The sequence below is a fragment of the Brassica rapa genome, chromosome A09, assembly GCF_000309985.2.
Source record: "Brassica rapa cultivar Chiifu-401-42 chromosome A09, CAAS_Brap_v3.01, whole genome shotgun sequence".
Taxonomy (NCBI): Eukaryota; Viridiplantae; Streptophyta; class Magnoliopsida; order Brassicales; family Brassicaceae; genus Brassica; species Brassica rapa.
The window spans coordinates 12950893-12975170 of NC_024803.2; the positions used below are offsets into that span (position 1 = coordinate 12950893).

Below are 24278 nucleotides of genomic sequence, written 5' to 3' on the forward strand. Positions count from 1 at the left end.
GAAAATCCCCTATATATTAATCCTATAACATCACAACATGTTTTCGTAACTACATGTCATCGCAAAAATGATTTTAAGAATTGTTAGAAAAAAATGGTTCATATAAAGTTATAAAAATATACTATTCTTTTTATTAAACTAACTATCAAATATCAAAAAAGTATTTTTTATTTCCTTAAATAAAAACTACAGAATTACCTAATATGGTTAACATATATATGATAATTAATGATTATAAATAATACATAATTGATAACATTTTTCTAACCAATCTATTTTTTGTTTAATTTTATACTATTAAAAGAAATTAAACAATCACATTAAGCATATAATAAAAAATTAGATTTTTTCTTATATGTTATATTTTGAATTTTTAAAAACGACTATAAATTACTAAAAATGGTGAAAATCTCACATTAAAAATTTTGTGATCAATGGTTTAACATTTTTTGTTCAAACAAGATAAAAATAATGATCATATATCGTAGAGGTGGGCGTTCAGATACACGTTCGGGTACAAAACCCGTTCAGGTATTTCTACACTTCGAGTCGGTTTCGGGTATTTTATGTTCGGGTTCTAATATTTTGGGTCGGGTTCGGATATTTAAATTTTGAAAAAAAAATTATTCATTGTTTAAGTTTTTTGTATTTAAAATATATTTAATTTATCTGATATTCTAGTTCTTAAAAAATTAAACTATTAATATGTTTGGAGATAAAACTTGAAATTTTTTATTATCAGGTTTGTAGAAAGACATTGATTTAGTTGTTATTTTAAAATTTTAGATGCAATTTTTGTTAATGCAAAAAACAAGAGTTTGATATGTATTTTAAGTAAGTAACAAATAATTTTGTCCATAATTATATGTATATTATCTAATTTTGAGCAATAAACATCATTAATATAAATATTTTGAATAAAATGCGAGAAGTAAACTATAAATATAGGGTTAAGTATACTTAAGTTATATGTATATTATCTAATTTGTTTTGTTGTTCTAGAATTAAATGATTTTTTTAGACCGAGCTGGTGAATATATGCTAGACATACATTTATATTTCGAGTCTGCACTTATATATATTTTATATAATAGCTTGATATATTAGAATTAAACACTAATCTGTTAATATAGTTTGCCGGTGGTTTTTCTCAAAATTTTGATTCTTAGATATGTGTCTGAAGTGAAACTAATTTTTACAGATGTCTATTTTTTAAAAGTGACACTTATGTAATTCATAGAAGAAGTTAAACAAAAAAAAAACTTAACTCATCTCAATGAAACAAAGACGAGAATGAAAACACAATTTTATAGAGGTAGAAAATGAACTCACTTATTAGAGTCAATAGTAAACAAATCGAGAGCAGAAAACCTAATCTATTTTCGTCATTATACAATCGATGTTGCCTATTTAGTTTTGGTGATTTGTGTGAGCCATAAAACTTAATTTTCTTTTGTGCATACGAAGTCTTAAAAATAATTAAAATGAGATGAATACGTTAACTCATCAACAACGATGGTATATTTAAGAGACCAACATTTGTATTCGTCATTTTATAATCGATAAACATTGTAATGTTGCAAAATATTAAAATCAATTAATAAACAAATATTATTATAAAAACTCACTCCGCGCATGCACACGGTTTATTATCTAGTAATTAATTATTGAACTACCACTGACCCCTAATAACTTCGTAGGTAGGCCTTGGAATTTAAATCAAAGCATGCGGGGTCCGCCTCATTTGACCCGCCACGGAGCGGGTGCGGATCAAGCGTTTTGAAAAAATCAAGTTGCGGGTGCGGGTGCGGATTAAGACTATTTTATGTGGGGCAGATGCGGGTTGGTGGATTTTGATTTGCGGATACTCACCAACCCGCAAAATAAATAAAAAATAAAATAAAATCTTTTTTTTGAAAAATACAATTTTTTTAAAAAATAATTAAATTTTTAAAAATAATAAAAAAAATTATTCATAAATATATTATTTTATAGAAAAGCTAATCAATCCGCGGGTTATCGGGGCGTGCGGGGCGGGTTGACCCGCGAACCCATGCCTATTTGTAGGCAACGCAACAAATGTAAGTACAACTTGCCTGATAAAGACTTCATTATTTTATATTAATAAGGGTCCCTATTAATAATATCAAACATTATTATTCCAAACTAATATCTGTAAATACCAAATACTCTTCAATCATTGTAGCATTTTCCCCAAACTTCATAGCTCCGTAAGAGAGAGTACAGGGCTCTTCAATTTGTGTTTGGTTCTTTTTGTCAACAAGCTAGCGGTATCAGGATGGGTTTGACTGGTTTATAACGAGATGATGATTTTATTATAAATTTTATTCACTTTTTTTATATTGTATTATTGTATGATTCTTAATTTATTAATTTTTATATTTGTTAAATTGTGGTCAAATAAATAGTTAATGTTATTTTGTTTAGAATATATATAAAATTAAAAAGTTTCTTAGTTTGTGTATACAAACCTAAAGCGTTAAGTGATTCTGTTATTCAATTCTTTATTTTGTATAGAGAAACAAAAATAGCATAATTGATAAATAAAAAATTTGTTTTCTATAGTAGATGAGTGAAAAAATATATACCTCTTTTATTCTGCTTGGATATATTTGAGTGAGAATAAAATTTATAAATTTTACTTATACCAACAAATAATATTCTCTCCATTCCAAAATAGATGATGTTTTGAAGAGTTTTTGATGTTCCAAAATACATGATGTTTTGGTATTTTTATATTAATTTTAGTGTTATTGAAAACTAAATAACCAATTATGTTTTATAGTTATTTTGATTAGTGGTTAAATTTGTTTTTGTTTATATTTTTAATGATACTTTTTAGGTAAAAGCGTATGTCTTAATTTTTGTGCAATGAACCAAAATTTCAACTATTTTGAAACAGAGAGAGTATTATATATTTTTTTGTCAATTATGCTATTAAAAATATTACATAGACCATATTACAACCGACAATTCTACCTGTCTTATGAGGATTCAGGTCTGACTGCATCACCCCTGAGCCGCCGTATGATATCCATTCCTGACGGTACTCTTCGTGCCATGCTAAAGATCTCTGGTAGGCCTTTTTTCAAATATTTTGCATAATTCGTTTTTGCTGGAAATCGAAACTTAAACTTCTTAATGTAAAAGCATTAATGAACCATTGATCAAACTATTGAACTAAGGATGCTTTCACGACAAATCACATTATATCTAAACTCTCATATAAGTTTAATTTAAAATCAGTTTATTGTTGCAATTTGTGTATGCATGTTATGCATATGTAACATGAATTGTTTTTTTAAAAGCGAGAATCAAAGCAAAATTTTAGATTGAGCTCTCCATAACATTTTGAAATCCAAACAAAAAAAAAACAGAAATTAGTTTTCAACTATTATTAAAATGTCAAATAAATAATTTGATGACTGGTTCTGAAACCTTGAACCGCTAGACAAAAGTTGGTTAATAATAAAAGGGTAGTAAAGTTTGTAACCATACACAACTCTGCCTTATTCCCAAGATAATTAATCCCACCCATATGAAGGACATGCGACCCATCAGTCTTTGCTCAGTCCAATACAAGATTGTGGCTAAGAATTTATGTGATTGTTTGAAGCTTATCCTTCCTCAGATAGTCTTTGAGACTCAGGGAGCTTTCATTGCAGGGAGGTCCATCACTGACAACATCATCATTGCTCATGAGATGATACATAGACTGAGAACTAACGACTCCATTGCCAAAGAGTATATAGCTGTTAAAACCAACATGTCAAAAGCTTTTGATCGAGCAGAGTGGTCATTTCTAAAAACTCTGATGGAGAGAATGGGTTTTGATAGAACTTGGGTGAGCTGGATCATGTCTTGTGTCTCAACAGTGTCTTACTCTGTGCTTATGAATGGGTACGCCCATGGTTTTCTCTGGCTAGAGAGGGGGATCCGCCAAGACGATCTATTATCCCCTTTCCTGTTCATTCTTTGTGTTGAGGCGTTAGTGCATTCACTAAACAAATCAGAGAATGAGAGTCGTTTACATGGTATCTGCATAGCGACAAATGCTCCAACCATCCATCACTTATTGTTTGCAGATGACAGCCTCCTGATTTGTGGAGCTTCGAAAGAGGAAAGCACTGAGCTTAAACGGGTTCTAAATCTATACGAAAAGGCTTCTGGACAGACTATTAACTACAACAAATCATCTATTATCTTCGGTTCACAATTTGACGCTTCTACTAGGCTAGAGGTGAAAGAAGTGCTTGGAATCGAAGGTGAGGGTGGTGAAGGAAAATATCTAGGTCTCCCAGAGAGTTTTAGTGGATCCAATCAGAAACTGCTGCAATTTATTCACGAGAAACTTAAAGGTCGACTTGTTCACGCAGTCTCTTTCTCAAGGAGGGAAAGAAGACCTTAATTATAAAATCAGTTGCTCTTGCGCTTTCAGTATATGCGATGTCATGCTACCGCCTCTCCAAAGATCTATGTTCCAAACTGACTAGCGCCATGACTGAATTCTGGTGGAGCAGCGGCTCTAATCGTCATAAGTTGCCATGGGTGGCTTGGAAGAAATTGTGTAAACAGAAAGATAAAGGAGGCCTTGGCTTCCATGAAATTGAAATTCACAATCAGGCTCTTCTAGGAAACCAATCGTGGAGAATATGTAGTAACCCTAACTCCCTTCTCTCTCGACTTCTTCGAGCACGTTATTTCAAAAACTCGACCTTTCTGGACTGTAACATAGGCACTCGCCCTTCCTATGTCTGGAAAAGCATTCTACATGGCCGTGATCTGCTGAAAAAGGTATGCTAGACGTTATAGGAGATGGCTTTGATACTAATGTCTGGTCTGCAAATTGGATTATGGACTCCCTTCCAAGACCACCCATGTATCACCCTACAAACAATCTCTCTTAAAGCGAGTGACTTATTAGTGGAGCACACAAACTTCTGGAATCTCCCTCTGCTGAGACGAACTTTCGCTGCTGACGACGTGAATCACATTCTCAGCATTAAAGCTAAGCCTCACCTACGTGACTCAAAGCAATGGGGCTTCAATCCATATGGCTCCTACACGTCCCATAGTGGCTATCGTCTCGTAGAATTGATCAATGAGCTTCAAAACCCCTCTGCTCCTATGCCTCCTATTGAAAAACGTCTATGGTCTAGTCTCTAGAAGACTAAGACTTCTCTAAAGATCCGAGACTTTCTTTGGAGGTCTTTTTCATGCGCTCTTGCTGTTAAAGCTAACTTGAGATCTAGAAATTTGCAGGTAGAAGCGGCATGTGCAGCATGTGGTCACCGCTCTGAAACTGTATGCGACGTACTCTTCACTTTTCCGGAAGCCCAAGACTTCTCGAACTCCCTGGAAAACCCTCTTCCTCCCACAGGGTTCTCACAAACCTTTGTTTTCCTCAACCTTCACTATCTTACGGAAGGCGCCAAGAGCTCTAATGCAGACTCCTCTTTACGGAGAATGTTTTCTTGGATTCTATGGCACTTATGGAAGGCAAGAAACGCTTTTCTTTTTGAACGGCATAAACTCTCCACAGAGAGCATCACGAGCAAAATCAAAGAAGATACCAAAATCTGGTTTGCAGTCATCCAAACTGAAACTGAAACTACAGACGCCCCAACAGCCATCAATGCCCAATGGGCGAAGCCTCCACCATGAAGTCTCAAATGCAACTTTGGATCCTCTTGGACGAGCAACCTTCAACACAGTGGAGCTGCATGGGTCTTACGTAACCACAATGGTGATACTTTGTTACACAGCCGCAGATCATACTCTAGGTTGGTGTCTCCCATTCTGTATGACATCCTCAGTCTTCATTGGGCTGTTGAGAGAATGGTTAACTTAAAGCAAACGAGGATCATCTTTAAATTCTCCTTGCCAGCTCTTCGTGATGTACTGGCCCACCCTGATTACCATCCAGAACTCTATCAGCATTTTGAAACACTGCACACTCTCCTGCAGCGCCTTGACTTTTGGTGTCTCAGACTGGCCCCTTTGCCGGCGAACAAGGCAGCATTGGAAATTGCAACCAGTGTTATTAGAGACTCACGGTTTCACTCGTACGTCTCTCGGAACAGACCATCATAGTTACAACCCATTCTACTACTGGAAGCAGCTGGCTAGACATCATTGCTTTCCAGTCTTATTTCATTCTCTCCTTTCAATAAAATCAACTCTTTTTCTCTCTGGCACTTACTGGTGATCTGTGGCTTTTACTGTTTTTTACGAACTTATCATTTGGTATGGTTGAAACTTTTTGTTTTGGATTATCAATGAATTGATTCGGTGTTAAATTTCTTTTGTGATGGTAGTATATATATTTTGTATGTATATGAACAAAATCAAGAGGAAGGTTGTTTTTTTTTGTCAACTCAAGAGAAAGGTTAAGCTCTATAATCTGTGCAATGATATATTGTAAAATTTGCTTTAAATAAACTTTATATATTAATAATTTTTTTAGTAAACCCACTACCTCATCATGTATGTATGGTATCTTGGACAAGAATCGGATAACTGGTTTTTAAAATATTTGTGATCAAATTCGTTTCGTCTAACTAATCTGATTCGATATGTAGTCAATGTTCCGGATATAAATGTTTTTTTTTAGATTTTTAACCGGATATCAGATTTGATTCGTAAAAATAAATAAATAAATAAAAATAAAAAAAATCTAAAATAATATAAAATAAAATATTTTTGTAAAATATCTTTTTAGTTTTTAAAATTCTAATAACTAATATAACAAATTTAGTAAATAAAAATACTGTAAAACTTATATAAAATATAATATATATGCATATAATGGACTGGATCAGATATTTTTGGTGAGAAGCGGTAAACAGATATTCGACAAACAATCGAAATTATTTAGACTGAGTTATGAAATATTGGTCGGTTTTAGTCTTCGTAACCATTCTAACAAAATTAAAACTTTCGTAGAAGCTTCCTTTTTCTTGTATCTTCAATCATTGACTTCCTTTGTCTTGCTTAATTTGATCATCGACTTTATTCGACGTTATTGATTCACATGTCTTCCTCCGGCGTGACCCTAGTTGTGAACTAACTACAAATAAGTATATGTCTTAGAATAAAATGTCAATAAAATACATATTTTCGATTTCTTAGCAGATTTCGTGTAGCATTTCTCCTATTATCCGATCCTTATTGTTTAGAGTTTGAAAAAAAATTATTGAGCAAAATTTAGAGGAACAATGAGCTCTAAATCTATGCAATGATATATTATAGAATTAGATTAGTTTCCTACAAAGGTTTTGTATTGGATCTGCCTCTTGACAATGATTATAACTTCATCAAAATAAATTTAAGCAACAGTATCTTTTTTTTTTAGCAACAAGCAACAAACAGTATAAAATTTGAAAAAAAACGATAATGAAAGGAAGCCCCACAAATCTATTGTCGTGGAGGCGTTGTTATAATGTTCTTTAAGCCATGTTCGTTTATGATGATAAATGATGCATCTAAATGCAAATGCTCAAGTTATTCATTTGGACATTATTGTATATGCATCTTTTTACTGTATATCTAATTACTGTATTTGAATGTAATATTTTGTAACATCGAGAAAATTCAAATATTTGAAATGGAAAAAATGTTGATCTGGAAGCAAACATCTCAAAATTCAAAAGACTTACATATCATTTAATATAAATTTAATATTAACCAGTTTTATGTTAATTATTTTACTATTAGATATAATTTTTAATTTGTAAAATAAATTTTTATTATAAAACCGTAAAATCAATTTATTGTCAAAGCCATAACTCATGTTTTCCCACATAACCGGTAAAATTGATTTTTTTCCAAAACCGTAAAATTATGTTTTCCGCCAGAGTTACAAAATCAATTTTTTTGTCAAAACCGCAAAATTGATTAATTCATTTTAAAGCTATAAACCACAAAAATAAATTTTAATCAAATAGTAGAAATATAAAAAAAATATTTAACCTTAAATATGAAAATTAATCAAATATAATAATAATTTTATTACACATATAGTTTTAAGCATATTTATGTAAATACAATAACTACTTACTTACTAGTAATATAAATCATGTCTTTTTAGGCTAACTCCAATGAGACTTTAAAACATCAATTTTTGTGTAATTTATCTTCAATGGGACTCTAAAAATCACACCGTATCAGAAATATGGTGTTTTATAAATAGTGTTAAACCAAATATTAAACTAATGTATTTTATTTATTTTGATTTAATTATAGCTAGATTAGTATTATTAATAATTTTAAACTTATAATTAAAATATATCATACTATTTTATTTTTATTTTATTTTTATACTACTAAACATTAAAAATGATTTTCTTAAAAAAAAATTGGTTAATAATAAAATAATATAATCTTCAGGAACTTCTTAGTGCAAGAATACAAAAGCAGGATTTTCAAGAAGTTCCTCTGATGGTTTGATTTTCTACAAAGTCTTCCTCTTGCATCGAACTTGAAATATCATCGATTGAGAAAGGAATGCTGCAAACAGAAAAAAAATATATACCAAAGAGTTATGAAAGAAAAACAGTCAGCTGTATTGTATCTCTTAAACTTCATAAAGTTCAATTTGACATAAATAATGAAATCTTATATCAGTTGTAACCCTAAAACCTTCGAAACTTCTTAAAAGTCTATGCTTTATACGTGTATCAAAATGGAGTTGTACCTGGAATCATCATCCAACAAGAAAGAAACACTGTCTGCATCATTAGATTCCTGTCATGTCTGCTGCTTCGTGTGGCTTTTTTATTTTATTTAAGGGACTGATATAATGATATGTGAAGAAAACAGAGCAACGCTTCTTCATTGTCACATGATACAACTTTTAAATATTTTTTTCCGGAAGAACCACAGACAAAAGATAAATGAATCTTTAAAAACCTTTTAATAATGAGTTATTAAGCTGAATCCGTGACAAAAAAAAAAAAAAAAGCTGAATATACAAAAGCGTTCATCTCTCACCATTGGTATCTTTGTATAAGATGACACTTATAGAAACAAGGAGTTAAAATCATAAGAGAGGCAGATTAAACAACAGGAGTATATTAGAGAAACAAGGAAACAATTTAGATCATTCTTTCCCAAACACAAGATTTTCACTCACTTTATCACAAGTTCCAATGCTAACATAGAGCATAGAGCCTGTATGAAAGTGAGAAGGAGAAGAAAAACAGCAGCAGCTGACCAAGGATTGTGGAAATATAACGTCTCAGAGACTGTCCACTTGTTCCACGGCGTGTTACAATACGCTTCTCTGAGTTGTCTCCTTCAATATGGTAGTGAACAGCCTCGAAATGTCTTCTGTGATGTCATGTCACTGATCTTGATTTTGGGAATTTGGAGGACTCCACTGGTGAAGCTTATGTCGAGTGGGCAGGTGTATTACTGATCTCTAAAAATCTGGCAGCTGAGCTTTGTAAGGTAACCGCCAATATCAGCACCTGAAAACTCTGGAATCATCATCGGCTGTAGATGTTTTAGAGGTCGAACCAGAGGAAACAGTAAAAGAAGTTAAGAAGAAGCAGTGCATGCTCTGGGCCATGCTAGGTGAAACATTTGCAACAGGCTCCAAAAGTTTTTGAAAAAAATTACATACAAATAGGTTTTAAAAAAAAATTTAGACCCCAAATTTATAAAAAAATTTTTTTACATAAACTCAACTACGGATTTCCAAAATCTCATAGCCGGCCTTGAGTGCATGTAATGCAACAGAGATAGTCTGCTTAGAAAAGAGTGAAGAAATGAGAAATCTCACATTGAAACACTATAAAAGATTTACGGAAGATAAAAGAGTAGAGAGGGAGTTCCAGAGAAGCGAGCTCCCTATCAGTCCTCGGTTAGATTTGATGTTTCGATCGCCTATAAAACTATTTTATTACAATAATTATAAAAATCTTGCGTATATATACACAATATTTTGAAAATTTTGTTTCATGAACTAAAATGTTAAGAGTTCAAATCCTAATAACACAAGATTTTGATAGAATTATAGAATCACTGAATCCCAAACTTTTGAATAACAATCGATTGTATATGAATAACACTTGATTTTGATAAGAATGTTAGAATCTATTAACCAATAACTATAGAATTTTAAAATTTATTTGGTTTTATTTTCTTTTTTATAGTATTTTACTCTTACTATGCTAGCTTTGAAATTATATCAATCGTTATTTCCTTTTACTATATTGTTACAAGCAAACAAAAAAGTTGTGTGTGTTTCTTCTGTCTTGTTGCTTTCTGATTCTTTATTTTAAAATATTTGAGAGTTGGTTGTGCTTTTTCTTGGGTCTCATTATTCCTCTCTTGCTAGTTGCGCTTGTGGGACCTTTCTATTACAGTCGTCATTGTAATTTTCTGTGAGGAAATGTCAAGGAAGTAGGCATACGGAGAAAACCAGCAGCCAATCCACTTTTTTTTTTTTGCTAGTGGTTTCATCATTCCTACTCAAGGTTCTGTGTTCAATGTATACAAACAAAGCTTCTTTGTTGTTTCTTCCTCCACAAAGATCCCTTTAAGGCTTTGTAATACTGATTCTCTTTCCATCATACTAATTAATGGATTCTTCTTTTTTACTTACCATTCTTGCTGCTGCAATAGGGCTCTTAACCATTCAAAGAAAACTTCGGTCCCATCTTGATAATAACGATGAAAAGGATTCTTCTTCATCACCTTCATCTTCTTTGTCTCCTTCATCAACAGTTCCTCCACCTTCTTCTCGCATCTGGATGCATGATGTTTTTCCTAGCTTCCGAGGGGAAGATGTCCGCAAAGACTTTCTCAGTCACATTCACATGGAGTTTCAAAGAAAAGGAATCACTCCATTCGTTGACAATGAAATCAAAAGAGGAGAATCTATCGGTCCTGAGCTCGTCAGGGCGATCAGAGGATCTAAGATTGCAATTATTTTGATCTCTAGGAACTATGCCTCCTCCAAATGGTGTCTTGATGAACTGGTGGAGATTATGAACTGCAGAGAAGAGTTGGGTCAAACTGTAATGGCTATTTTCTACAGAGTTGATCCATCTGATGTGAAAAAGCTAGCTGGAGATTTTGGGAGAGTCTTTAGAAAAACTTGTGCTGGTAAAACAAAGGACAACATTGGGAGATGGAGACAAGCTTTGGCAAAAGTGGCTACAGTCGCTGGCTATCATTCAAGCAACTGGTTAGTTCTTTTTATTCCCACTTTCTCTATACATACTTTCAACCATACACGTCCCACAAATTCATATTTCTTTATGAATGCGCATGATTATTTACTAGATGAACTAAGCTCTCCCATTGATAGGGATAATGAAGCGGCCATGATCAAGAAAATCGCCACTGATATCTCAAACATGCTGAATAGTTTCACACCATTGAGTGATTTCGACGGGTTAGTTGGTATGGGAGCTCATTTGGAAAAGATGGAACCATTGTTAGGACTAGGCTCAGATGAGGTGAGGATGATTGGGATCTGGGGTCCTCCTGGGATTGGGAAGACCACAATCGCTAGAGTAGCATACAACCAACTCTCCGAGGGTTTTCAACTGAGTATCTTTATGGATGATATCAAAGTAAACTATTCAAGACTGTGTTCAGATGACTACAGCGCAAAGTTGCAACTACAGCAACAATTTATATCTCAAATAACCAACCATAAGGATATGGTTGTTTCTCATTTGGGAGTCGCCTCAAATAGGTTGAAGGACAAGAAAGTTCTTGTTGTTCTTGATGGCGTGGACCGGTCAGTACAACTGGATGCCATAGCGAAAGAGGCTTGGTGGTTTGGTCCCGGGAGTCGGATTATTATAACAACACAAGATCATAAACTTTTTAGAGCACATGGAATTAACCATATTTACAAGGTGGATTTTCCAACAAACGATGAGGCTCTCCAAATCTTTTGTACGTATTCTTTTGGTCAAAAGTTCCCTAAAGATGGTTTTGAGGAGCTTGCTCGGGAAGTTACAAAACTTGCTGGTGAACTCCCTTTGGGGCTAAGGGTAATGGGTTCCTACTTTCGGGGAATGTCCAAGCAAGAGTGGATAAATTCGCTACCAAGATTAAAGACTAGCCTCGACTCTGATATTCAAAGCATTTTGAAATTCAGCTATGATGCTTTGGATGATGAAGATAAATACTTGTTTCTTCATATAGCCTGCTTCTTCAACTCTCAAAAGATTCACAAAGTGGAAGAGCATCTTGCGAAGAAGTTCTTGGAAGTGAGGCAAAGACTTAACGTTTTAGCTGAGAAATCTCTCATATCTATTGAGTCAGGATATATCAAGATGCATAGTTTGCTGGAAAAACTAGGTAGAGTAATTGTTTGTAAGCAATCTATTCATGAGCCTGGACAGCGCCAGTTTCTGTTCGACGATATAGAAATTTGTGAAGTACTGACTGGTGATGCAATGGTAGGTGTCTTTCATTGCATTACTCCCTGTAAATTCAGTTAACTCGTTAAATTAACAAACTCTGCTTTCTTGTTTGGTCATATCTTTCAGGGTAGTAAAAATGTCATAGGCATGAAGCTCGACTACTACAAAATAAAGGAAGAATTAGATATAAGTGATAAAGCCTTTGAAGGAATGTCAAATCTTCAATTCCTAAAAGTCTATGGTTATAGTGATGCATTGCAATTAACTCGAGGTCTGAACTATCTACCTCGTAAACTTCGATTACTAGAGTGGAGTCGTTTTCCAATGAGATATTTTCCTTCTACCCTGAACTTGGAGTTCCTTGTAGAACTAACTATGCGTCACAGCAAGCTTGAGAAGTTGTGGGAAGGAATTAAAGTAAGTTAATTTGATTTATTTTTCACCTTGATTTAAGTTGCGTTTTATTTTTGAAAGTCTATAATACAACCATGTTGTTGTTATTTGTTTGTACAGCCGCTTCGAAGTTTGAAGTGGATGAATTTGAGTTATTCTGTAAACTTGAAGGAGCTTCCTGATCTCTCAACTGCCACCAGGCTTAAGAAATTAAATCTGAATGCTTGTTCCAGTCTAATGAAGCTCCCGCCTGCTATTGGATATGCCAATAATCTTGAAGTATTGAATCTTCGTAATTGCTCGAGTTTAATCAAACTCCCTTGCTTGGCTAGAAATGCCACGAGTCTGGAGAAACTATATATTGGTGGATGCTCAAGTCTTGTGGAGTTTCCCTCCTTTATTGGGAATGCCGTTAATCTCCAAAAATTGGATCTTAGTAGTTTCCCAAATCTGTTGGAGCTCCCTTCCTATGTTGGGAATGCCACCAACTTGGAGAAGTTGTGTCTTAATAATTGCTTATATGTAGTGGAACTTCCTCTCTCGCTTGGAAACCTTCAGAAGTTGCAGAAACTGATATTAAAAGGATGCAATAAGCTAGAGTTTCTTCCCAGCAACATCAACTTGGAATCTTTGGAGAAACTTGATCTCTCTGGATGCTCAAGTCTTGATCTCGCCGGATTATCCATCATCGAAAATGCCGTCAATCTCCAAACACTGGACATAAGCAGACTACCACAACTGCTGGAGCTCCCTTCCTTCATCAGGAATGCCACTAATCTAGAAGACTTCAACCTTAGTGGATGCTCAAATCTGGTGGAACTTCCTCTTTTCATTGTAAACCTTCAAAAGTTGAAGATGCTGAGATTAGAAGGATGCGGTAAGCTAGAGGTCCTTCCCACCAACATCAACTTGGAATCTCTGGATGTACTTAATCTCTCTAATTGCTCCATGTTGAAAAGTTTTCCTCAGATCTCCACAAACATTAGAGCTCTCGACCTCAGGGGGACTGCAGTAGAAGAAGTGCCTCCCTCGATCGTTTCATGGCCTCGTCTTGATCAGTTGCAGATGTCATACTTTGAAAACATCAAGGAATTTCCTCATGCTCTCGAAAGAATCACATGGCTGTGCTTGACCGACAGGGAGATACGAGAGATTCCTCCGTGGGTCAAGAACATATCTCGTCTGAATGAATTTGTGCTCAAGGGATGCCGAAAGTTGGTATCAGTCCCACCGATTTCGGAGTCTATCTACTTCGTGGATGCAAGAGACTGCGAGTCCCTAGAGATGCTAGAGTGCTCCTTTCACAATCCACATGTTTGGCTCTACTTTGATAACTGCTTCAAACTGAATCAAGAAGCAAGAGACCTCATCATCCAGAACAGTGAGAATGCAGTCTTGCCAGGTGGACAAGTGCCTGCATACTTCACTCATCGAGCTACTGGTGGAGGTCCATTGACAATCAAGTTGAATGAAAAGTCTCTTCCAAAATCCATGAGTTTTAAATTTTGCATCCTGCTGGTTAATAAAGGTGTCGTCGATGATGCTTGCTTTAAAGAGAAATCAACGGAAGTGGAGGTTTTGTATAGAAATAGAAGCCATACGCTAACTTATCAGCCTTTAGAAGAACATTTGTACATATTCCAGTTCAGAGAGGAGGTTACTTCCAGCGAGCTTCTCTTTGAGTTCAAGCTGAAAAGCGATGACGAAGTTTGGCAGATAGGAGAATGCGGGCTAGTCCAACACATGGAAGTCCCCTCATGTTGAGATGATTGCTTGAGAGCAGGGTGGATTTAGAAAATAATTTGTATAAACACTCTACTTTGCAGAACGAGAACCAGATGCTTAGACAATGTACGATTTATCTATCTCACCATTGATTTTAGTCTGCAATGTCAATGATTGAACATATGTTAAGAGATATCACATTGCTGGAAAAACATGAAAAGTTTATCAAATAAATTAGTAACTTAAGAGACTAGGAGCTAAGATAAGCTTTAGATTATTTCACAATGTATGTAGTTTCTTGAATAGGTATTGGAATAGCTCATTCACTGTGATCTTATGGAGGCCTGGTTCTTGTTATGTCTGTGGTTTTGCTGTTCAAATGGTGGAGAAGATGAGACTGCAAAGTTTTTTTTTTTGTATTAGCATGTTAATAATGTTTTTTCAATGTATTGTAACAAGTTTTGTTTTCTTGGGTGCATGCAGATTCTGAAGAACACAACATGAAACAAGAGAGGAGGCGGTGGTTCTAACGCTGAGGCAAGCTTTTGATCTCTTTGTTCTTGTTCTTGTACTATATATGTGGACGTGACTCAGAGACTGGTGAGAGCTAAAATGGCAAAATTGTAGACAGAGTTCTCTTGTAGTCTTTAGAATATTTTCTTAATTAATTTTTTTCTCTGTTGGTCTGATAGATTTTTATAATTCAAATGTTAGTTTTGTTGTATGATATATATTTTTGGATACTTTAATTTTTGTCCATATATCTTACGATGATTTCGAATGCTTGATTAAAGACTCATCTATCGACATTACATACAGATTAGTAAATGGAGGTGATATTCATCAATGGGATTCCCTTATGCAAATCAGCAAATAGGACAGAGAGGGTTGATGTTTTAGATCTCAGCGTCAGGGATCAACATCCTTGTTAGTATTTTGACACTTGGCTTTCTTTTTTCAAATTCAGGGAACTCAAGTTTTGATCACTGCTTCCTTGAAAGATTGTTTCTGTCCGTATGATTCTTACATTATTTCCTTTTTACTGGTTTCTTACAGACAAACAAACAAAAATACCAGAATTATTATCGAAACACAGTTAGCTGTTATTGTATCGCTTAAACTTCATAAAGTTTAATTTGACGTATATGATGGATCTTATATCATTTGTAACCCCTAATTCCTTGAAACTTCTTAAAAGTCTATGCTTTATTTGTGTATCAAAGTAGAGTTTTACCTGGAACCATCTTCCAACAAGAAGGAATCACTGTATACATCATTGGATTCCTCTGTCATGAGGGGCCGCGTGCTCGATAAAACCTGAAAATTTTGTTCAACATATATAAAGGTTTCAAGTTGAACAAATGAATGTGAAAAAATGTTTTAATGAAAAAAGTATAAAAATTGGCCACTTGTAATGGAATAGTGTAGCTAGTTATATATAATATTAATTAGATTAGATACTTGCAGAGTCAGTGTTGAGATTTAAAGACTTTAAGCAAAAGTAAAAAAAAAATTAGCCACTTTTTATGGAAAAGCACCAGAATATGAAATGATCTAAGGTATACTAGTGGCATATAAATAGTATTTTTTTTCTGTGGAAGACCATTGGTCCAGTGGTTTGCCTAAGGGTCCATTAATGCTTTTACATCAGCAGGTCCAAGTTCCAATTCCCAGAGAAATCGCAATTTATTAAACAATTATGCAGGATACGGAAGAAAACTTACAAAAGATACTATTTCAAAGGACCTACAACTACACTTAATGAAATTCTTAAAATCTGTTGCCGAAATATTTATACTTCCTCCCTTTCAATATAGATGATGTTTTAAAAGGTTTATTTTGTTTCAATTTACATGAAGTTTTCAGATTTTAAGGAAATTTTGAGATTTTAAGGTTAACTTTAACTTTATTGGAAACTGTTCAACCAATTAGATTTTACAGTTTTTTTTGGTTAACTGATTTTAAAATTATATCTTTAAAATATTTTTTTTAGAAAATGTAATTTTCTTAATTTTTGTGCACTATTACAAAACATCAAGTATTATAAAACGGAGAGAGTATAACACAATCAGCCGTCAGCATGCGCTTCATTAGCTTGCCGCAAGGGCTGGCATTGGATACTTGAAATATAAGGATTCAGCATGGTTTAGACTAATTTGAAAATTTTATTCTATTTCTGAAAATGTAGTTACGTATATTTATATTTATTGAAACCGGTCGCATTATATGATATCGATATGATTAATGTTGTCAATTTTAGTTGGATCACTATAATTTTAATGATAATCTAAAACCTTGTCGATAAGAAAAAGATTACAAAACGGAATAATGTTGTAGGCTTGTAGTTAATATATATCAATAGCAAAACCCCACAAGACTGGAGAGATCTAGAACAACAAAAACACAGAGCACTTCTGACGTGCAAAAATACCGCAATTACTTTACATCCAAGTTGTAGAAAATATATGAAGATGAATCAGGCTTTGATCTGGAACGTGTAACACTTAATGGATCCGACGGAAATATCGATTTCGATCAGATTATCGTCTTCAAACTCGGCTAGTAGTTGGATAAATCCGAAATCTTGATGTGATCCAGCCATCGTACTGAAGTGTTGGCCAACGTAGTGGCCGCTTGGTAAAGAGAGCTCTATGAAGCTTTCCTCATCAGGGATTGTTCCATCGTCTTCGTCTTTATTTGTGACAATCTCATCACTGGTCGTAGATATTACGATGTCTCCTAAAGAGTCTTGCTGACCAAGATCTTGATCTTGAACCTCTTTTAGAGGGTTTAGTGGTGGGGCGATGAAAGACAACCATGAAACTGGTTTCTTAAAAAGTAATGAAATAAAATTCACCCCATTTTTCACTATTTTGTTCTCAAGATACATATGAAAGCAATAACTTTGTAGTTCTACCAAAAAAGAAAGAAGAAATAAGAGTTCAACCATTATAACCATCAAGACACAAACAACCAAAAAGAGAAGAAATTTATTTTGATCCAAATACTTTTCAAAAACAAAAACCCTAGAATAAAAATGAATATGGGTTGATTGTAAAAAACCAAGAGAAAAAGGGTTATAGCTTACGATCAGGAGTATTTAAGCGTGCTTCTTCAAATAATGAAACGCATATAAATAGGAGATTAAAGAGAAGATTGAGCTTGTTTCAAAAAAAAAAAAAAAAGAGAAGATTGAGCTACGTTAACTACTAACTAGAAAGCTTTTTTTTTTTGCATCGAGATTTGAGAAGAAACAGCTCGATGATCCCTAGCTAATCTACCCGATTGGCGAGAAACTGGACCCATAGATTAATTAAACTTCCAAGAAAATGAAAAATTTATTGTTTTATTTTATTTCTTTTACTAACTAACTTACAGAAATGTAATTTATTTTTTTAATTTTTTCCCCAAATGTTTTTCCAACAATTATTTTTCTTCCATTATTCACTTAAATGGTTATTGTATGGAGGATTTGAAGGTATTTAATTTTTTTTTCTTCAAAATTTCTCTTATTATGTATAAAAAAATTATCGTGAATTCATTTTAAAGTAATCATTTGTACAATTTATAAAATATCTCCTTATTAGAAATTAGGGATTTTGTCAACAAAATCTATCAAATATGATTTGAAAAGATTGAAAGGTTTATAAATAAATAAATTAAAAGACCAACTTTTATAATGGTATTTGAAGTTTTCTTTTAAATAAAACTTTTAGTTTTTATAGTCTCAACCCTTAAGAAAGGTTCAAACCCTTGAAATGAAGAAAAGAAAAACATACATTCGAAATTAAAACTTTAAAAAAACTCAATACCATATTTACATTTCTATAGATAACAAAAATTTAACAAAAATTTTATATCTCTTTACATTTTATCTGAATAATAATTATAAAACGAATACATTTTCTAAAAATTTAAGGTAAGTCTAAAAACATTTAACATCACTTGCCTTATAATCTAAAGAATATTACAAATAACAATTTATGACAACTAAATCTCGAAATTATAGAAAGATTAATAATGATATATTTTATTACTTTTAATATTTATAAACTATAAAATATAATTAACAAATTTTTATATAATATAATTATAATAGTTTTATATTCTACTTGATGAATTGTATTCGAATATAATTATATAATAACTATTTAAAATATTACAAAATCCAAACATGTTTATTAATATGAATTTTAAATTATTTATCGTTGTTTACATAATAAATTTATCAGAATTTTAAAATTATTTATATAATGTTATAAATTATTTATAAAAATATAAATCCTAATATATATTGATTGAGAAGTCACATAAGTGATTTTTTATTACGTGTTGATCATAAATGAACTCGATTGACCGATGATTTTTAATTTTATTTATTATAATTATATCTAAAAGGAAAGGATAATTCAATTACCACCTTCCAAATAATCTACATAATATTAGAAATAATTATTTATGGTAATAATTGTTGAAACTATAAAAGAGTAATAATGCAATCAATTTTTTTATATATTTACAAATTACATAAAATAATACACAAAAGTGTTTATTTGAATTGATATAATGATTTTATATTCGTATAGAAAGAATTATATTTGTATATAAAGTATCATAATAACTATTAATGTCTAATAATTCAATGCATGCTTTATAAATCATTTATAAAATTATAAATACATTTATAAAATTATAAATACATTTATAAAATTATAAATACATTTATAAAAATCAGAAGTTTTAAATTATTATAAAAGGTTCTAAGTCATTTATAGAAGCTTATACATTAATTTATAAAATGTATTTTGAAAATTTATCCTCCTATTACAATATTTTGATTTTTTTTCATTTTAATGGTAAAATTCCTCAACAATGTTTACCTAGTGTAGAAACCCATAAACTAAAGATTTACTGGTAGTAATAGTAATTATGACCTATCAGAGTTTAATTCATTAAATAAAGTTAGCTTAGGGGGGTTTTCGTTAAATATTAAGTTTGGAGGTTTTTGTCCAAAACAAACTTAGTTGGAGGGTTTTAACGTTAAAATTCCTTATTCTTTTCTTATTATCTATTATTTAAATCTTTATAGTGTGATTTGTTTTATCAAAAACCAGTTGCAATCAACTGACGAAATATCTTCTTTCCTAATATCATGCATTTAATATTTAAATATATATATATAACAAGATTTGAGTTACCAAAATTATGTATATATTATAACCAGAATATTTTTAAAAATTTATTAGAAGATATTCTATCTCATAGCTGAATTAAATTTTATTAGAGGATATTATATCTCATAGCTTCTCTTGAAAACTAGGTCATTTAGAAACTTAAACTAATTTGCTATATAAATATCGCACCACCTCCATTAGTTTCACGCATCTATCTTTTAAGTTTTCATATGTTTTTGATCGTTATAATTTAAATTCTACTTTTGTGATCTTGCGCAAGTGTATGATAATCAATAAGTAACTTATAGACGGGAACACCATTACTGGTAATTTTATAGGGGATTCTTCTTCTCCGTTTAATTTTGTTCTCTTTCTCTCCATGTTGTGTCTCTATCTATATTTTTGCATCAGTAGTGATTTAACTAACAAAAAGAGACGATTCTGTTTATCCATGAACTTATCATCCCTTTCGAAAAATGTAATTTTTGTTTTATAAAATTAAATCACTTATCAAGAATATAATATAAGATATGTATGCTAATCAAGTGCTATTTATATATTGTGTGTGATCCTCTTCGGTATGTCTGAGAGCCAAATGTAATCTCAAAGCTTTTTAAAAACTTTGAAACTCATTGATGTTGTCCTATCAATTATATAATTTGTTATCTTTTGGTGATTGTTTACATCTTTAAATATTTTTGTTAGACTTACCTTTTTTCTGACTCAAAACTTAGATAAGGAAACCGTAAATCATTTCTGCTATTACAATGAAACCAATGATAATAAATTTCAGGTAATTCAAATATCTCTTTTATATTTCATGGCTGATTTTTTTATTGGGGTTATGCGTGAAATATTTATTTTTTTTCTCAATTATATTTTTCTGATGTTTTAAGATTAGTGTTAAATGTGATCGTTTTCTAAACGTTCTAATGTATTCTTTGTTCATATGAACATAGTATAAATATCAATATATAACATCGAATCTTTCATATTAACCATATACATGTAACATAAATATTATATAGTTGTAAATATAATATCAATTTAATATTAATGTTAGTGTCCGCACATGTCCACCTAGTATTTCATTAAACATAGACATGAAAACGACTTATGTAATTAACGTATACAATCCGTCAATCAACAGTTTTAATGAGTCTTAACCCTTGTTCTAAAACGCGGCCGCCGCGACCGGATTTGCGGCGTTTACACGTTCGGCGGGGAACCACCGCGTCGATTTGGTCCAAATCGGACAATTAGGCGTTTTTTTAAAAAAGCTTCGTTTTTGGTCATTTTAAAGCTCCAAATCGTTTTAGATATGACTAATATGCTTGTACCAAGTGTAAATCGTGGTTGAAACGTCAAAACAAGTGAAGATAATGTTTTAGAAATCATTGGCGGCCGCACAAAACATTTGCAGAAACCCTAAGAAATAAAAATGAGGAAGACGAAGGCTTATTACAACAATGCCCTTCATTAAATAAATAAAGAAAATAAACAAAAATGAGCCTAGGGACACTCGAAGTCAAGACCTGATGGACTGTAATATCAGAGAAACTGCCACCAGACCACGCTACTATCATTGATAACCATTACATAACTTTATATATATATAAATATATTAAATTTTATTAAAAACTAGGCTCCGCGTACTCCCCGATTACTCCCCGATTTTTTTGTAACTCGCTAGGCGTAGACTAACTGCCCGACTAACGCCTAGCGTAGTTTCGAACAGAGGTCTTAACCCTTGTAGTTGCCAACAAAAAGGAAAATAAATAATAAAAATTCTTGTAATCTGTATTTTCGTTTTGGTGAGGCTAAAAGGCGAAACCCCTAAATAAACCCACTTTTTGCTCACTTTGCGGGTGAAGTGTCGGTTGCCATGTGCATCCTTCCCTGCTTAGCACCTGGCGACATCTTAATCGATTTCTTCTAAATCTAAACAATTTTTTCACCACAATCCATACATAAATCAAAGTTGCCCATCTAGATCTAAACAATGGGGAAAAGTCATCTCTCTCTTCTCTTTTTAAATAGATTTTTCGTCCTCTACTGTCCTCTTACCCTATCCAAATCTTTCATTAGGAAGTTGAAGTTTTCTTGTACTTTTTTCTTTTCTATTTGTTTTTTTTTCTGATAGATCGTTCCTTACGGTGGCAGATATAGGAATACTGTTAACGGGGGACAATTACTAACTTTTAAAATAGACTGGGGTATTGTCATAGGATTTGAGCTAATTGCTTCAAAAATCTCCAATATAATTTTTATAACTGGAGTTGGTCTTCGGCTCTTTCTCTAACACTTTATTTTATTAACTAGGGATTAACCCGGGCTACGCCCGGGATTTTTATTATTTTTCTAATTTAAGTTGTTAAATTATTTATATTTAAGGTATGATATATATATTTATATAAATGTTAAGATGCATGTCATAATTAAAATTTATTTTTAAATTTTAACACGTTAAATTAACATATTTTTTACTATTTAAATATCTTTTTTGTAATTTTGTTGGCGATCTAGTTATCATATTTAGCAAAACTATCTGTTGAGTGTTGAAATAAATGTTTTAGATATTTAATTAAACTGTAGAGTATTTTCGGATCGACCACATGCTCAACAATCGATCCATCCGTAAAAAGATGGTCGATCTCCTTGGCCAGGTAAGTACAATTTTAGCAAAAATATCTTTGATTTTCAAATATTAAGTATATAACTATTCTTTTGAATATTGGTTTTTTGAATTGTATTTTTTGATTAAATTATTGTATTATAATGTTTATGTAAATATTTTTTGATGTTTGAATTTGTGTTGTTCATATACTTAACCTAGATGATATTGCTGTTTAACAATTTATTGTTTTCTGGATATAGAAAATAATGATATATCAAAACATATCTAATACTTGTTAAATGATAGTATAATGTAAATTACTTCCATTATTTGAAAATAACAATTTGTTGTTTTTATTTTTGTTTTTAATCAGAAATTATTTTTATTTAAAAACATCATTCATATATAATATAATAGTTTAAGTTTGGAAGATTAATCTATATATATAAATTTATGTATATTTTAAAAAAAAAATAATTTAAGATATTATATATTGAGTAACTGAATAAAAGCTGAATTTCTTATCTTGAAAATCAAATATTTATAGTTTTGTCTTCATGTTATACTCACCAGTCCATAATTGATATTTATAACTCAGTATGTTTTTTTAAAAAACTTAGTTTTAAGTAATAAATAAATTTAATAAATTAAATTCATCCCCTATAATGTGCTGTAAACTATATTTAAAAACTCTCTAAAATTATATTTTAACCATAATATTACTATTATTTAATTTAAGTTATTTTAAGCATAATATATGCTAAACCATCTTAAATTATATTTACAATAGGACCATCCTAAACCGGTTAATAAACCAAAAACAATACTAAACCAACATGAACCAATACCTGATTCGGCGAGGAAGGAAGTGTTTCGGGATAAACGCTTGAATGGTTATTAACTGTAATGGTTTGATCATGAAAGAGTTAGTATGAATATTAACAATAAAATTATGGATTAGATTAATTTAAATTTGTAAGAATATCTTTGAGTCTAAGAAAAGCAATTCAATTCCCATGAATAAGTTTGGCTTTTGGAAGTTGCGGGTTTTCCAACAATGAATCCACCTAACAAAAAGTTTGTTGTTATAAAAAATCTCCTTCAAGGTCATTAAAGGTTTTTGGGACGGCAATATTTTATGGTGGAACCATTTTTTTGCTCGAGTGCTATGAAGTTTTTTTCATAGTGTGAGGTTGATGTTGATAGAATAATGAGTTTTATAGAGACTTTCTTGATGTAAAACTATATTTTTTTTTGTTTAATGTGGTATTTTCATTTTTACATAATTTACTACCATTTTAAGATAGATGTCCATTTTATTTAATGTACTCTTTCCATTTTTTTGAAAACTGTGCATTTACTTATTATTGTATATATAATTCATATATTTATATATTTATAATATTTACTTATTATTTATTTTTCTATATATTTTGTATTTCTCTTTCTTATATTTTATATTTTGTTAATATCTATATTTTATATTTTAAGATATATGTTTAAATTTTAATGTATTTTTCCATTTTTAATGTAAAACGGCAATGTTTAATAGAAGAACTGGACAAATTGTCAAATAGTTATATTTATGTTTTTTTCTTTTTTTATAAAATGGTAATGTTACATTATGGAGATAAACCGTTTTTTTTTGTGAAAAATGGTAATCTTACATATGTTTAATGTTGTTTTTCCATTTTTTATGTTGTATGTTTACATATTATTTTTAAAAATGTAAAATAGTAATCTTACATATGTTTAATGTAGTATTTCCATTTTTATGTCGTATGTTTACATATATTTATTATTTTCGAAATTATATATAATGTTTTTTGAATTTTTTTTATAAAACGGTAATGTTACATTATGGAGATAAGCCGTCTTTTTTTCAAGTGAAAAATAGTAATCTTACATATGTTTAATGTAGTTTTTTTCATTTTTTATGCTGTATGTTTAAATATTATT

At 31.5% G+C, this 24278-nt stretch overlaps 2 protein-coding genes and 1 long non-coding RNA gene across 6 annotated transcripts; 2 read left to right on the top strand and 1 right to left on the bottom strand.

The window, feature by feature from the left end:
• The first annotated feature begins 216 nt into the window (after positions 1 to 216).
• Positions 217 to 15311, top strand: LOC103839222 (disease resistance protein TAO1). Of its 4 annotated transcripts, XM_033278917.1 has the most exons (6): positions 217 to 11215; positions 11339 to 12446; positions 12537 to 12827; positions 12924 to 13573; positions 14590 to 14654; positions 15012 to 15302. In XM_033278917.1, exons 1-6 carry the CDS (start codon positions 10608 to 10610, stop codon positions 15056 to 15058), a joined length of 2769 nt encoding a protein of 922 aa, XP_033134808.1. In that variant the 5' UTR covers positions 217 to 10607; the 3' UTR covers positions 15059 to 15302. The 4 variants fall into 4 exon arrangements, 3 of the variants coding, with proteins under 3 accessions (XP_033134808.1, XP_033134807.1, XP_009113973.2); XM_033278916.1 differs by lacking the exon at positions 15012 to 15302 and having other exon boundaries at positions 217 to 1700; positions 2068 to 11215; positions 12924 to 14719; XR_627301.3 differs by having other exon boundaries at positions 10608 to 11215; positions 12924 to 14654; positions 15012 to 15311.
• LOC117127917 lies at positions 15205 to 18607 on the bottom strand. The gene is made up of 2 exons (XM_033278921.1): positions 15763 to 18607; positions 15205 to 15577 (listed from the first exon to the last, which is right to left on the bottom strand). The coding sequence occupies exon 1, from the start codon at positions 17485 to 17487 to the stop codon at positions 17005 to 17007; it is 483 nt and encodes a 160-aa protein (XP_033134812.1). The 5' UTR covers positions 17488 to 18607; the 3' UTR covers positions 15205 to 15577; positions 15763 to 17004.
• Positions 18608 to 19214: 607 nt separating this feature from the next.
• LOC117128245 lies at positions 19215 to 21472 on the top strand. Its single transcript, XR_004451506.1, has 2 exons — positions 19215 to 20861; positions 21443 to 21472. It is a non-coding gene; the product is annotated as an uncharacterized LOC117128245 (long non-coding RNA).
• Positions 21473 to 24278: the final 2806 nt, after the last annotated feature.